The sequence below is a fragment of the Orcinus orca genome, chromosome 3 (genome assembly GCF_937001465.1).
Source record: "Orcinus orca chromosome 3, mOrcOrc1.1, whole genome shotgun sequence".
NCBI classification, from domain to species: domain Eukaryota; kingdom Metazoa; phylum Chordata; class Mammalia; order Artiodactyla; family Delphinidae; genus Orcinus; species Orcinus orca.
Genome location: NC_064561.1, coordinates 27,760,242 through 27,774,561, shown reverse-complemented (window position 1 = coordinate 27,774,561; position 14,320 = coordinate 27,760,242). Strand labels below are relative to the sequence as shown.

Genomic DNA, 14,320 nt, shown 5'->3' with positions numbered 1-14,320 from the left:
AGCTCGCCCACGTGGCCTGCGAACCTCCTTGGGGGACTTTAGGAGAAGGGGAACCATGGGCATCTTTGGGGAAAGGCCACAGTGGGTGTGTGTGGGTGTGTGAGGAGAGCGATGCTGAAACATCTCCAGAAAGGGCTCCTTCCCCCCACCCCCACTTCTTTCCCTTCCCCTCCCCTCGACCCGGTCCACCTTCAGAGGGGAGGAAGGGAGTATGGTTTGGTGTGACCTCCCAGTGCCTTTTGTGGCAAGGACGTTTCCTCGCCGCAGGATGATGCCTGGAGAGTGGCCAGCAGCCTTGTCAGCACTGGGATTGTAGCGGCCGGCTGGCCGGCTTCTGGCCACCCCGTGCAGGGTCTGGGTACGGCCAGCTCTGCCCAGCCTCTCACTGGCTCCCAGCTCCCCCACTGCTCTCTCAGGTCTTGGGGATTTAACCCCGAGGCTTGGGGGGAAAAGAAACCAATTCTCCTGCTTAGCTTTTTCCAGTTCCCTTTCTCTGGGTCTCCTGTGTCCCTCTTTGTATGTGTCTGTCTGGCTCTCTGTCTGCCTCTTGGTCTTTCCCTGTCGTTTCCTACCCTTCAAACCAAAAGTCTTTAAAGTGACGCTATGGATTGCCGGCAGGGAAGCCCAGCTAGGGAATCACACTGGAATCAGTCAATCAATCCATCCATCAAAGTCGTTTCTTTTTTCTCTGCCATGGCTGACCTGCCTGATGTCTGTCCTGCTCTGCTCACCTCTGTCTGAATCTGTCTGTCTCAGGCTAGCTCCGGAGTTACTCTGCCTGTGTTCAAATCCTGGTCCTACTGCGTGACTCTGGCAAGTAACTTAACTGCTCAGGGCCTCAGTTTCTTCATCTGTAAAATGGGTGTAATCGTGCCTACCTCATGGGGTTGTTGTGAGGATCTAATGGGACATTCCACATTCAGACTCCAAGCACAGTGCCTGACAGATGGTAAATGTTCAAATAAGTATTAACAGTTTTTGTTTTGTTTTGTTTTTTTAATTGTCATTGTTACTCCATGCATTTAAGAGAAACGGGGAAAAAAACACAGCATGCGTTCTTATTGAAAGGGCTTTCTTTCCGGCTCCTTTTTCTTCCACTTTCTCTTTTTCCTTTTCTGCTTTCCTCTCTCAGTGCTGGAGAAGGGATTGGGTCCTTCGAGCTCCTGGCCCCCAGCCATGGGCAGGCGCTGGGCTTCTGCTCTGTGCTGGGCCCTGGTAAGACTGGCTCTGTGGACTTTGCCTTCAGGGGAGCTGGCTTGTGGAACCCCCCCCCCCCCACCCCGCCATCCTGCACTCACTCACCCTCTAGTGCGTGCAGCCTTTCCTTCTAGTCAAAACCAGATCTGAAGTCATTTCATGCCTCTCTGGCTGCGGTTTGAACCCAGACTTGGGTGCTCCTATGGGCTCCCCCACCTCCCAGAATCAGCTCGAAGGTATTTTCCTCAGGGTGACCGTTGGCACCCCTTCCTCCCTCAAGGTCATGGAGCTGAGGAGGGATGGGCCCCAACCTTTGGCTCTTTGGGCACCCCAACCCACAGACCTCTGCCTCAAGAAGGTGAGGTCAAGTGAAGACCTTCTCTGCCTGCCTTTGGTGTTCGTTCACTCACTAACTCCCCCAGGAAAGGGACTGGCGTGGAGGAGAAGTGACCGGTGGGGGAGACAGGCTAAGACCCAGACTTCCGTGTTAGCCTGCCTGGGTTTGAATCCTGCCTGCGTTTTAACTTCATCCCTGTCTGACCTTGGGACTCAATTTTCTCACCTGTAAAATGGGGATAATAAAAAATAGTTCTAATCTCCTGGGATTGTTGTAAGGATGGGTGGGTAGGAGCTCAGAGTTCTAGTGAGTGGCAGGAGTAACACGGTGGGGTGGGTGGGTAGAGGGAAGAGTTGCTAAGGGCATTGACCTGGAATCAGACTTGGTTTGAACTTCTACCCTGCTTTTACTACCTGTGTACCATTAGGCAAGTCCCTTTACCTCCCTGAATCTCATTTGCTTTAACTTTTAAGTAGCTTTATTCATACCTACCTCACCAAGCCCTTTATGCACTTACTAAAATTTACTTATTGGTCATTTGCTGTGAGCCAGGTATGGGCTAGGTGCTAGAAACCACAGTGGTGAATGAGACAGTTAAGGGCCTGCCTTCATGGAGCTTACCTTCCAGTGGATAGAGACAGACAATAGAAAAGGTAGCAAATAAAACAACTTGGGGAAGAGCTCTGAGGAAAATGGAGCGGGGCTGGGGGCTTCCCTGGTGGTGCAGTGGTTGGGAGTTCGCCTGCCGATGCAAGGGACGCGGGTTCGTGACCCGGTCCTGGAGGATGCCGCGGAGCGGCTGGGCCCGTGAGCTGTGGCCGCTGGGCCTGCGCGTCTGGAGCCTGTGCTCCTCAGCGGGAGAGGCCACAACAGTGAGAGGCCCGCGTGCCGCAAAAAAAAAAAAAAAAAGAAAGAAAGAAAATGGAGCAGGGGGTGGCTAGAGCTGAACTGGGAGGATAGTACAACATGGGACAGCATGGCCAGGGAAGGCCTCTCTGAGGAGGTGGCATCTGAGCTGAGATGTCAACCTAGGAAGTGAGAAGCCACTATGGGAAGCTCTGGGCAAAGCAATCTCCAGGCAGAGGAAAAGTGCAAAGGCCCTGAGGTGGGAGTGTGCTTAGTGTCTTAGAGCAGGAACAGTAAGGAGGCTTGTGTGGCTGGAGGGCTGTGAGGGAGGGAGGGAGGTGGGAGCAGGCAGCAGGGGCCAGACCACGTGCCCCTTCCGGTCCCCGTAAAGAGTCTGGATTTTTAGTGGGTTGGAGATCCACAGGAGGCTTTAGCAGGGACGGGGCACAATTAATTTTATATTTTAAAAGGATCCCTCTGGCTGCTGTGTAGAGAAGAGACTGCTGGGGACAAGAGTGGCAGAGAGAGGATGGGGGCATGCCAGGGTGTTGAGGGGCGAGATACCATCCTCACCCCCTCCCGCCTGGCCTGGGACAGACACGAGCATGGAACTGAGCGGAGATGAGGTTGCTAGCTCCTGAGAGCCGCAACTTGGGGGCTTGGGGCTTGAGTCAAGAGAAGGGGGAGCGTGATGCTGAGGACCAGGCAGGCTCTGGGGCAAACCTGGTCTGAGCGGGCGGAGCCTCTCTTTCTGTCTTTCTGAGAAATGCTGCTGCTATTACTCCCCAAAGACTTTACATAATCCTGGCCCGGCTTGCTCCTCATTATGTCATGTGCTGAGTGGAGTCTAGGTCACTCCATGGCTTGTTGCAGTCGGGGAAGAACAGACTTCTGGCTCCCTGGGCACAGAGGCTGGTGCAGACCCTGCCCTCGCTGGGGTGAGGGAGACTCGCTCGCAGGGGTGGAGGTGCGGTCCAGCCCCAGCCCCAGGCCCTTTGGATGGCTTAGGCAGAGGCCAGGGCTTCCTGAGATGGGCTGTGGTTAATGAGAGATGGGGGTTGTGCTTTGAGCCAAGTCTCCCCAGAGCTGGGGGCCCTCCTCTGGGACCCAGGCCCCAGCAGGGGGAGCCAGGCAGACCTGACGTCAGCCCTTCCTGCGGGGTTGCTTCTCTGAACCTCAGTTTCCTACACTGTAAAAAGGGGACAAAGGTACCCAAGCTCGTGGGCATATGTGACGTTAGCAAGCTCACATGGGAGCCAGATCCAGCGTGTAGTAGGAGCTCTTCTGAGGACAGAGGCCCAGCCACGTGCTGGGGGAGGGCAGACAGAGCAGTTGGACTCACTTGGAGTTGCCTGGGCCCCAGCCCTGTGGCCTCACCCTCTTCTTAGGGTTTCCCATGCCTGCCCCTCTCCAATGCCAGAGACATTCAGGATAGGGTCAAGCCCCATTCCCACGGCGTGGGTAAGGAAACTGGGGCTCAGAGGGGTGTGTGGCTTACTCAAGGTCACACCCCCAGGATGGCAATTCCAGAAATGGAATCAGACCCCATGGATCCCAGTCTAAGGCATTTTCTGATGCACTCACAGTGTGGGGTGCCTGCGCCCCTGGAGGATGCTGAGGAAGTTCAGGACAGAGGGCACACTTTGGGGAGGCAAGTTCTGCTCCACCTCTGCCCTTTTACACACGTCTGATTTTTTTTCCACTACTTTTTTTTTGTCTGGGAAAACAGTTTTGTTTTGCAGTTATTAGGAAACTTAAACAATAATTACTGAGCTTCCCCTACCCAGCCTCTGAGAACAGGGTGCTAGGCCCTTTACAGCATCATTTTATATAATCGTCACCATAACTGTTGAAGATTGGAGATGACTATTCCCATTTCACAGATGAAGAAACTGAGGCCCAAGGTCATACAGTGACCAGTGGGGCCAGGGATTCCTATCCATATCTGTGCATTTCAAAGCTCTCACCTATCCCCTTATACATGCTACCTTCGTCAGAAGCTCCTAGAGTTGGGGACCCTCCTGACCCCCCAACAATCCCCATCCCGTGTGGGGCCTGAGCTTTGTGAGGAGATACAGAAAGCATATCCCAGAGCTGCTGTGATGTTTGGCCCTTGGTTCCCAGGGACCAAGCTAAGAGGAGAGTTAATGGGGAATTTGAGTTAAGGGGAACAGGGAACATGAAGGGCTTGTAACCCCCTATCTCAGTGTTGGTTAATATTCTCAACTCAGTGGTTTACTAGGGATGGGGGAAGGTGGAGAGAAGAATGTGCCCCCCACCCTTGTTCCTAGAATTACTAAATTCTTGTTAGATCTTTAAATTTTATGTAAATTCTTCTTTTTTTCCTTGGAAAGGTGGGTATCATATTTTAATTAGTAGTGGTGTCAAAGGAAGGCTAGATTAATTATTGGAAATCCTGAGTTCCAGATGGTTTTAATTTTCACAGCAGGGCACCAGGGTATATATTTAAACTTTTTTTTTTATTAAAATCATACCTAGTGTATTTTAGGGGCACTGAGGTACACTCTTTGTGGCTCCAAGGATACTGTGTTTAGGGCTATGATTTTTGTTATTGAGAAGCAAGTCCCTTGTCACTGAAATAAAAATTTTGTGGGTGAGGGAGGGGCAGGTGCTGGGAAGCAAAGAGTCAGGGGAGGGAGGGTGAGAATGGGGGGTGCGTCATAGGCAAAGAAGGGGGTGGTGGTGGTGGGAAATCCAGGCTCAGGGATTCAGGTTCAGAGAGGGCACATGACCTGCCAAAGTCACACAGCACCTTACTGGGGAGAAAATGTGGACTGGCAGAGGGACAGGGAGGGGTCTCACAGTATGCCTAATCAAGAGACAGTCACCCTTTGGCCACTTGAGGTCCTTGTTTAGTCAGGCCTTTGGGGATCAGCTCTGGACACCCCCATCCTGAGGGAGGCTCTGTGGAGCATAGATGGTTTAGCATGGGGCCTCCCACTCCTCACCAGGGGGTACTGGGTCCTGGTTGGGACTTCCGGGCTCCTGGGAGGTAGTTATTCTTCAGCCTTGGTGGCCTTGATTGAGGAAGGTGAAATATTATGCAGATAGCCTCCCTTCCCCAGGGACTGGAAACACCCCTCCCTGACCCTTCCCCACTTCAAGTGGCCAGGGCACTCCCTCACCCATATCCCCAGAGGGGAGGGGACTCTCCAGCTGTTGTTTTCCCTGGAGGAAGGGGCCTGTGACCTAAATTTTGGAGGAAGCAGCTTGGCATTCCACAAGGCAAGGTGTGTGTGTGTGTGTTTTGTGTGCGTGTGTGTGTGTGTGTGTGTGTGTGTGTGTGTGGTGTGCATGCCTGTGTGAGCTCACGTGCCTCTGAATGTCTGACCCCTTAGTCCAGAGACTGCTGCTTTTCTGGGGTTATTTGTGTGGCCGTCTGTCCTGCCTTGGGGAAGGGTATTGGCGGAGGAGGGGAAGTGGATGATGAGGGGAGGAGAAGGCACACTGGTCTTCAGCCACAAGGGGCGATCTGGGTCCCAAGTGGAGTCAAGAGAGGCTGGGAGTCGGGGAACAGGTGTCAGACAGCTTCTCTCCCTGCCTAAGGGGCAGGGTGCTCCCGAGAGACCTGTCAGAGGCATCCCCCATGCCTGATTTTGGGGCAGTGGGAGGTCCAGGGACAGGGTCAGGGATCATGTCGCTGAGTCTTTAGGCCAGCCATTGCCCCGGTAAAAAAATGTGTCTTGTTCTCCTTCTGCCTTTCGAAGCCCAGCTCCTAGTGGAGACAGATACCTTCGGTAGTCAAGTCCGGATCAAGGGCAAGGAGACGGAATTCTACCTGTGTATGAACCGGAAAGGCAAGCTTGTGGGGAAGGTAAGTGATGGTCTAGATTGGGTGGGTCCCCCGGCAGCTCTGGGTAGCTGGAACAGTGCGTCCAGGGCCCTATCATTCCCAAATGGAAAACAGGCCCCATGAATGTGTGTGTGTGTGTGTGCGCGCACGTGTGTGTGTGAAAGAAGTCCCAGGGACTTCTCTGTCCCCGCACCTGCAGCCTGCCAGGCCGAGGTATCTGTGGCTGTGACTTTGGTGAGCACGCAGGGCCCTGATCTCTCCTGGTGGATGTGGAGCTCTGGCTTGCTTGGTAGTGGGAGAATCCTCGAGGGGTTCTGAGGCTCCCTGCCTGAATGTACCTGATGTCTGGGAACAGGGAACCATTAGGCCAAGGGCAGGGGCTGCAGCACTGTTTTAACAATCACCAGGGGTCTTACGACTCCTCAAAGCAGCGCCTCTGGAACCCAGCAGCCTCGTCAGCTCTGGGCCTCATGATTCTAGCATTTCAGGAAGATTTTATTACTTTGGAATAGGCAAGAGAGCTGCATGTAACAAATTAGGGCAGGGGTGGGGTGTGGACCCACGTGCCAGGGGTTCTGAGCCTCCACTGATGCTGCGTTTTGATGCTGCCCCCCTTTTTCCTAGTGTCTGTTTGTGAAGTTCATACACTTGCTTCCTTTGGATGTTCCAGTGGAAAGCATTACTGGTGGTAGCTCTATAGTGGCACGCTCCATGTTCCCTTCTCTCTGCAGGGACCCGACTCACCCCCTATCCAGTTTGTATATTGGAGGGGGCTGTGGCTTCTGCTGGACAGGTGGAGTGGGGGGTGGAGGGTAGACCCAGATTCCAAGGAGGATGGCTTCTTCTACTTGGCGGCAAAGACCTTAGGGGATGATTTGCATTTATTACACCTTGTTGGGGGGAAGGAAGCATGACCTCAACTCCTGTTTAAGCCATGGTTTTGACTTCCTGAATCCCTCAATTCTTATCCTTCTCCCCTCCGCCATTCCCAAGTGCCTGTAGAGAAGGTAACAGGCCAGGGACCTGTTACCTGGCTGGACAGAGCCAGGGTATTGTTGCTTATTATTTGTTAATAATGCCTCTGTTAATTGAGCACCTGCTTTCTGCCGGGCACTGAGCAAAAATGCTCCAAAATAATCCCAAGGGGTTGGTACCGCCACCATCCCCATTTCCCAGATGAGAAAGCTGAGGCTTGGCCACATCCGGGCACTTGTCCCAGGTCCCACGCTAGAGGTAGGCGGGCTTCAAAGCCCGGTTTGGAAGGCCAAGGAATCCAGCAGCACTGCCCACACCGACTGGAGCTTCTCAAAGAGCAAAATAATAGTAATCCATGTAGCGCCGCCCCGGGATGCCAAGGAGTGGTTTTAATTAGTGATTCACTTTCCGCGTCCCGAGGCCGGCCCGCCGGCCAGCGAGGGGGTCCGGGGCAGGGGCGGCGGGCAGGCCGGGCGCCGGGTGCCCTGGCCTGGCCGTGCGTTTCCTGTGGCGGCGCGGCAAGCACCGCGTCAGGCGCTTTGTTCTCCTTCCCGCCTGGGCCGCCTCCCAGGCCCAACCTGCTTGCAGTTGTGGGCCCGGCTTTATCCCCCCAACCTTTTTTTTTTTCTGTTTAAAGGAGGGGCCGCGCTGCAGCCCGCCGTGCCCAGTGCCTGCGCGCCCCTCCCTCCCCGTCTACGCGGTTCCCGGCATCTTGACCCCAGGAGGGCCGTCTTGGGGTCAAAAGAACAGCCCCGTCCCTTCGGGCTGCTCCCCGCCGCCGTCCGCCCTCCGCCCGCCCGCCGGCTGGCCGCTGAGTCACCGCTTCCACAGGAGCCGGCTCCGATTTCCTGCCCCCTCGCCCTCTCTCCCGTCATTAATATTGGGGATGGTTCAGCTGGCGGCGAGGCTCCGCGTAGCCCAGGGAGGCTCGCCCCCGCCCGCCCCCTCCTCTCCCCTCCCCTCGCTCCGCCCCGCTGGCTGCAGCTCCCCCCATCATCCCTTTCCGGTCTTCTGGGCTGACCTGGGAGGCTCCAAGGGCGCCCCACCAACCCACCGCACCCTAGTCCTGACTTTGCCCTGGGCAGGTCCCCCTGTTGGCCTCTGCCTAGCCCAGCGCCCCTCGCTCTCTGGCTCCTGCAGCTGGAACCCCAGGCCCTTGGGTTGCTGTTTCATCACAGACGCCCCAGCCAGTCAGACCCCGGTCCTGGAATTACTCTTGATAGCTGGTGTGTCTGCTGCTTCCCTAACTCCTGCCTCCGTTCTGGCCTCATACCTTCTCGGGAATAATGTCCCTCAGCGGCCTCAGGCTCCACCTCCAGGCCTTTCCCCAGTGCCCACCCTCAGCTTTCTAAAGCACAAAAGGGATCAGGTCTTCCCCACCCTCTGCCCCCAGCTCAGCTCAGAACCAGCCCCTGGGTCCTCACCACCTACCCGAGAAAGGCTACACTCCTCGGGGAGAGCTCCCCCGCCCTCATGGTCCTTATGTCACGGACACATGGCACTGCCCGCCTCTGCTCCCTGAGGGGCCTTCAGGCTTTGTGCGTGCCGTACCCTCTGCCAGGACTGCCCTTCCCTTGACCATCCGCCCGAGTTCTGGCTCCTCCTGCCGTAGCCTCTGGCTTCACTGACTGCTCAGTCCGCGCACCCGCCCTGAAGCCCATAGCCCGTCACACAGCTGTCTCTCTCCGTTCTGCTAACCTGGGTTGTCACCGTCTGTCTTCGTGCCTGCGTCCCCCGCTGCATCCAGTTGTGGGTCCATCCATCACGCTTCTTGTACCTGCCCAAAGAGCTGCAGGGGCACCAAAGAAATAGAAATGTGGGTGCTTGCTTTCTGAGGATTGACTCTTAACCTACAGCCAGAACTAGCCACCTGAGGCCCAGGAATCCCAAGTGCCCTGACCTCACTGAGCCTCAGTGTCCTCACCTGTAAAATGGGAAGATACCACTGGCACTTAGTAGGCACTTACTTGTTAAACATGAGTTACCTTCCTCTTTGAAGCCGGGTCCTTCACCTGTGGGACTCCTTGACCTCAGCTTAGGCTCTGGCTCCTTTGGCTCAAGAGGATAGCTTCCTTGGATGGTCTTGACCCTGGGTGTCAATCTTCTACATCTCTGGCCACAGCTGGACGCATCTGCTGAGCCCCCGGCAGAGCCTTTGCCAATGTTCCAGACCCTTGGCTGTGCTACTCCCTCTGCTGCATTGTACCCATCACATACCAGAGCTCTTCTCCCCGCTTCTCTGGACCCCACGTCCACCTGACCTAGGAGATAGTACTTCCTTTCATTCCATAAAGAGTTGTTGAGTGTCAAACACTATGTACTAGGCAGTTTTTCCCCATTTGTGGAGATTCAACCCAGACGGATTTTTCTCATCTGCCCCCTCCTGTGTGATTACTGGTGTGTCCTCTTTGGGGCAACATAGGGCCCCAGACCCTTTCAGGGCAGAGGGTACCCTGCCTACCACTGTATCTTTGTGAAGACTGCTTTGGTTGGAAGTGACTGAAACCCAATTCAAAATGCCTTTAAGCATAAAAGGACTTTTTTGCCTATGTAACTGAAAACGTCCAGGGGGTAGTTCTAGTTTCAAGGAAGACTAGATCTAGGGACCAAATGATGTGATCAGGATTCAGTCTTCAGGTCAAATAGAAGGAATAGGACTCCAGTTTGGAAACAAGGAGGTTGGAGGTGGCAGAGGGGGAGAGATGATCAAATTCTACTAAATCACCAAGGTTCTGGGATGCGCTATTCACTTACTCTCTAAATATTGATGATCTGCCTTGCCTGGACTGATTGAGTCAGCATTTTCAGAGGTGAGGCCCGTGCATATGTGTTTTTTAAAATCTCTGCAGGCCGTAAGCAGGGTTATAGAGGTACTCAGCAGAGGTGAGGGCCAAGCCCCGGGACAGCCTACTGTTAGTTTCTTATCCACTGCGTCTGAGTTCATGGTGGGGAACTTGTGACCATCATAGGCCCCATGGCTCCTCCCAAGGGGCTCCTGACCTCTGGAGTGTCGGGAATCTCGGCCTGAAGCCCAGATCCTCAACCCAGACGTGAATGAGCACGTGTGCCAGGCAGTGTGCTGGCCCTTGAACCTCCGAGTTCTTGCTTCCTGCCCGCGGTGGCTCTGTGGGCCTGGGGGAGGGGAGGTGTTTTGATGGGCAGCGCCCACTCTTCCATACCCTTTCTCCTCATGGGCCTGTCTGGCGCTAGACAGCAGAGACGCGAGCTACGTGTGGCAAACACAGGTTCAAATCCTGGCTCTGCCACTTAACAAGCTCCGTGACCTCGGGAAAGCCATTTTTGCCTCTTTGAACTGTTTTCTTCTACCAGGTAGAGTCTACCTTAGCAAGTTATGAGGATTAAGTGAGACAATGCATGTGGAAATGTCTGGCCTGCAGTTGGCGATCAATAAATTCTGAATGATTGAGTGAATGGATGAGGAGGGAGACCAAGGCTGGCAGGCAGAGAGCTCCAGCCCTCTGCTCACTCTTCTCGGCACATCCCCCAGAGGAGGGGCCTCTCATAGCTCATGACTGTCTCTGGAACATTCGTAAGAGATCCAGGAGGCAGAGTCCGTTTTCTTTTGGAGGAAAACCCATTCATGTGTCAACCCCACCATTTCTATCCCAGCAGAACTCTCATCCATTTAACCACAAATGCTCTGGGCACCCCTGTCTTGGGCTCAGATCTGTGCTGAGCCAGGAGAGCAACTGAGAAGCAGTCCTGACCTCCTGAAGCTCTTGGGCTGATGAAGAGGCAGGCAGATACAGAATTGCTCTGTTGGGGGGCGGCGGGAGAAGGAATGGGTGTCGAGGGGTTTCGGAAGATGGAGTATGTGAGCTCAGTAAAGCCTGGTGCTTAAATGGAGCCTTGAAGGAAGAGGAGGAAGTACCCAGGGAGCTAGATGGCAGTCAGGGAAGGCTTCCCAGGGGAGGTGGTTACTGAACTGAGCCTTGAAGGTTGAAAGCAGTTTTCCAGGCAGATGTTCTAGGGTGGGAAAACAGCCACGGTGTAGCCTTTATTCAGTTTGCTCTGACTGTTCCGTGGAAACCAGCCAAGGGACCTGGACTCAGGTTGGATAGGCAGCTTCCAGAATTATTCATGGGGGGCCCAGAGCCCAGAGCCCACTCCTTCCTATCAGCCTTGCACATATGCCCGGCTTCCCTCACAATAGTCCCTCACTCCTCACCCAGTCCCTAATGTCCTCTGGGTCCTGTGTGTGTCTCCCAGGCCCTACCCCCCTGCCCACTCTGCAGCCTCCTCAAAAGATCTCTCCTCCAGAGAATGTTTTCTTACCCTGCCTGTCCCGTTCTGCGAAGTTCAGCACTTTGTCTGCAGGGCCCAAGCTTGCCCTCTGCTCAAAGGTGAACGTTCCTGGAAGCTCCGGCCCGTTTTCCACTTCAAACAAAAGGCTGGAACTCGCACCTCAGTCTCCACGCACAGCCAGACCGCTGGGCTTCCAACTTGGCCTGGCATCCGTCTGTAACGAGGAGTGGGCCCGGCCTAAATTTGGAGATGTTAGCTGGAAACTCAAGTGCTGCTAATTCAGGCCTTCCAACTTTGTGTGTTTCCCACTCTTCCACACAGAGCAACTCGACTTTCTCAAGGAGGAGATTGAAAGCCTGCTTCGCACCACTCTTTGTCCAGATCCAAGGAGGGAGGCCAGACTGTCCGAACCACCTGCTCTTCAGGAATAATTTAACATGTTCCTACTGTGTGCCAGGCTCGTTTATAAGCGTCATTCCTCATAACATCTCTGTGGCGCAGGAGTCGTTTTCCCTCTTTGATCCAGGCGAGGAATCCAAAGTTTAGAGTGGAATTAACTAGCCTGAGGTCACATAAGGAAGTGCTAGAGTGGATTCAACTTCTGACTCTGAATCTAGTGCTCCTTGCCTAGCATAGTCTCCCAGGGAGCTCACCTGGGACCCTGAAATCTCAGAACCACGGCTACAGGCTTTGAAGTTTGGCCATGCCCAAACTCTTATTTTTAGAGGCTCCCACCACTCTTCACACCAAACATTAAGATGTACCGCATCCCACGTGTAATGGAATTTATATTTAACTATATAACAGTGGAGTTGATTGGCGGTTGAGTAGTTGGCTTCATCTCAGGTTTAGCGCACATCACTTGGGACTCCTTTCTGTTGCATGTGGTAGGACACTCTCAACTGTTTTTAAAGGACATGAGATATTGTTAGCCCACAAAGCAGTGAGGTAACTTGAACCTCAGAGGCAGCTCGGTCCAGAAGCTAAAAGATGTGAGGAGGACGTGGTTTCTGTCATTCTCTTCCTCTCGGCTTTCCTTGCTCCAAGCTGGCTTTGTCGTCAGACAGAATTTCCCCTCATGGTGGTACAATGGCTGCCTTAGCTTCAGCATTACGTGTTTCCCAAGTGTAAATCGGCCTGTGATTTTGGGGGATTACGTACACAAGGGTCTCGAGGAACGCTGATTGGATGGCTCAGGCCACGTGCTGTGCTCTGCACTAGTCATGGGAAATAACGTTTTGAGTGGTCAGGTCTAGGTCTCTTGTTCTAGCAGAGCTGAGGTGGAAGCCCCCGGTTACAGTGCGGAGAGTGGAAGAGATGGATCCCTGAGTGGTAATGGGAGGATGTTACCTAACTGGTGAGTAGGGAAGGATGCAGGGGCTAGTATGACAAATCCACTCCATAGATCCAGGGAGTGAAATTGCTGAGGCCAAAGCTTGGGTCAGGCCCTCTCTACTCCACGACCCCAAGCCTTGGCCACCTGCTCATGCCCTCTCTACATAGCCCTGTCCCTTGTGCCCGCCCTCCCCCTTCTCACCTCCTCCTCTCTCTTCCCGCAGCCCGATGGCACCAGCAAAGAGTGTGTGTTCATCGAGAAGGTCCTGGAGAACAACTACACAGCCCTGATGTCGGCCAAGTACTCTGGCTGGTACGTGGGCTTCACCAAGAAGGGGCGGCCACGGAAGGGCCCCAAGACCCGGGAGAACCAGCAGGACGTCCACTTCATGAAGCGCTACCCCAAGGGACAGGCAGAGCTGCAGAAGCCCTTCAAGTACACCACAGTGACCAAGCGGTCCCGGCGGATCCGCCCCACACACCCCGGCTAGGCTGGCCCCGCTGTGGCCCCGCCAGGCTTCCCCAGCCCACACTCACACTCACAGAGAACTGCAATCAGAGGAATATTTTTACATGAAAAATAAGGAAGAATTTCTATTTTTGTATATTGTGTTTAAAAGAAGACAAAAAACTGAACCAAAATTCTTGGGGGAGGGGAGCGATAAGGATTTTATTGTTGACTTGAAACTCCCTATGACAAAAGACTCACACCAAGGGACTGTTGTCAACACACAGGTGCTTGTGTCTCTCTAGGAACAGACAACTCTAAACTTGTCCCCAGAGGAGGACTTGAATGAGGAAAACGACACTCTGAGAAACCAAAGTCCTTTTTCCCAAAGGTTCTGAAAGCAAAAAAAAAAAAAAAAAAAAAAAAAAAGAAAGACAAAAAAAAGACAAAAAAAGCAAAAAAAAAAACAAAAAAGAGAGAGAGAAAAACAAAGAGAAAGTAGTATCCCCTCACCCCCAACATACTCCCCCCTCTTTCCCAATCCCCTGTCCCTGCCCCAGACTCCCAACAAAAATCGCTCTCTGGTTTGCAGTCATTTATTTATTGTCTGCTGCAAGCTGCCCTGAGACACCGCGCAGGGAAGGTGTGCCCCTCGGAATTCTCGGCGCCTCGACTTCCGACGACAGACGGCCTCGTCCAATCATGGTGACCCTGCATTGCTCACAGTTCTGGAGGATGCTGCTATCAACCTTCCATGACTCACGTGACCTAGTACACCAATGAATAAGGGAATATTTTAAAACCAGCTATATTATATATATTATATATATATAAGCTATTTATTTCACCTCTCTGTATATTGCAGTTTCATGAACCAAGTATTACTGCCTCAACAATTAAAAACAATCGACAAATTATTTAAAAAACCATGAGGCGAGTGGTGGCCGGGGGCAGGGCTCAGGTGCCCTTTGTGTTTCATTCTTCTCAGCCTGAGGTCATTGGGCTGAGAGCTGGGGACTTGCTTATTCATTCATTCATTCACTCATTCATTCGACACGGGCTATGCTCCAGGCACTGTTGTAGGCACTGAGAATGCAGCCTT

General features: G+C 53.5%; 1 protein-coding gene across 1 annotated transcript in view; it reads left to right on the top strand.

Annotated features, from left to right (window-relative positions):
- FGF18 (fibroblast growth factor 18) overlaps nt 1–13,704 on the top strand; it is a 34,940-nt gene extending 21,236 nt beyond the window's left edge. The window contains exons 4-5 of the mRNA XM_004271998.4: nt 6,109–6,215; nt 12,995–13,704. Of these exons, the coding sequence (XP_004272046.1) occupies nt 6,109–6,215; nt 12,995–13,261 (374 nt within the window). The 3' untranslated portion in view covers nt 13,262–13,704. The remainder of the gene's footprint in view (nt 1–6,108; nt 6,216–12,994) is intronic.
- The last annotated feature ends 616 nt before the right edge of the window (nt 13,705–14,320 follow it).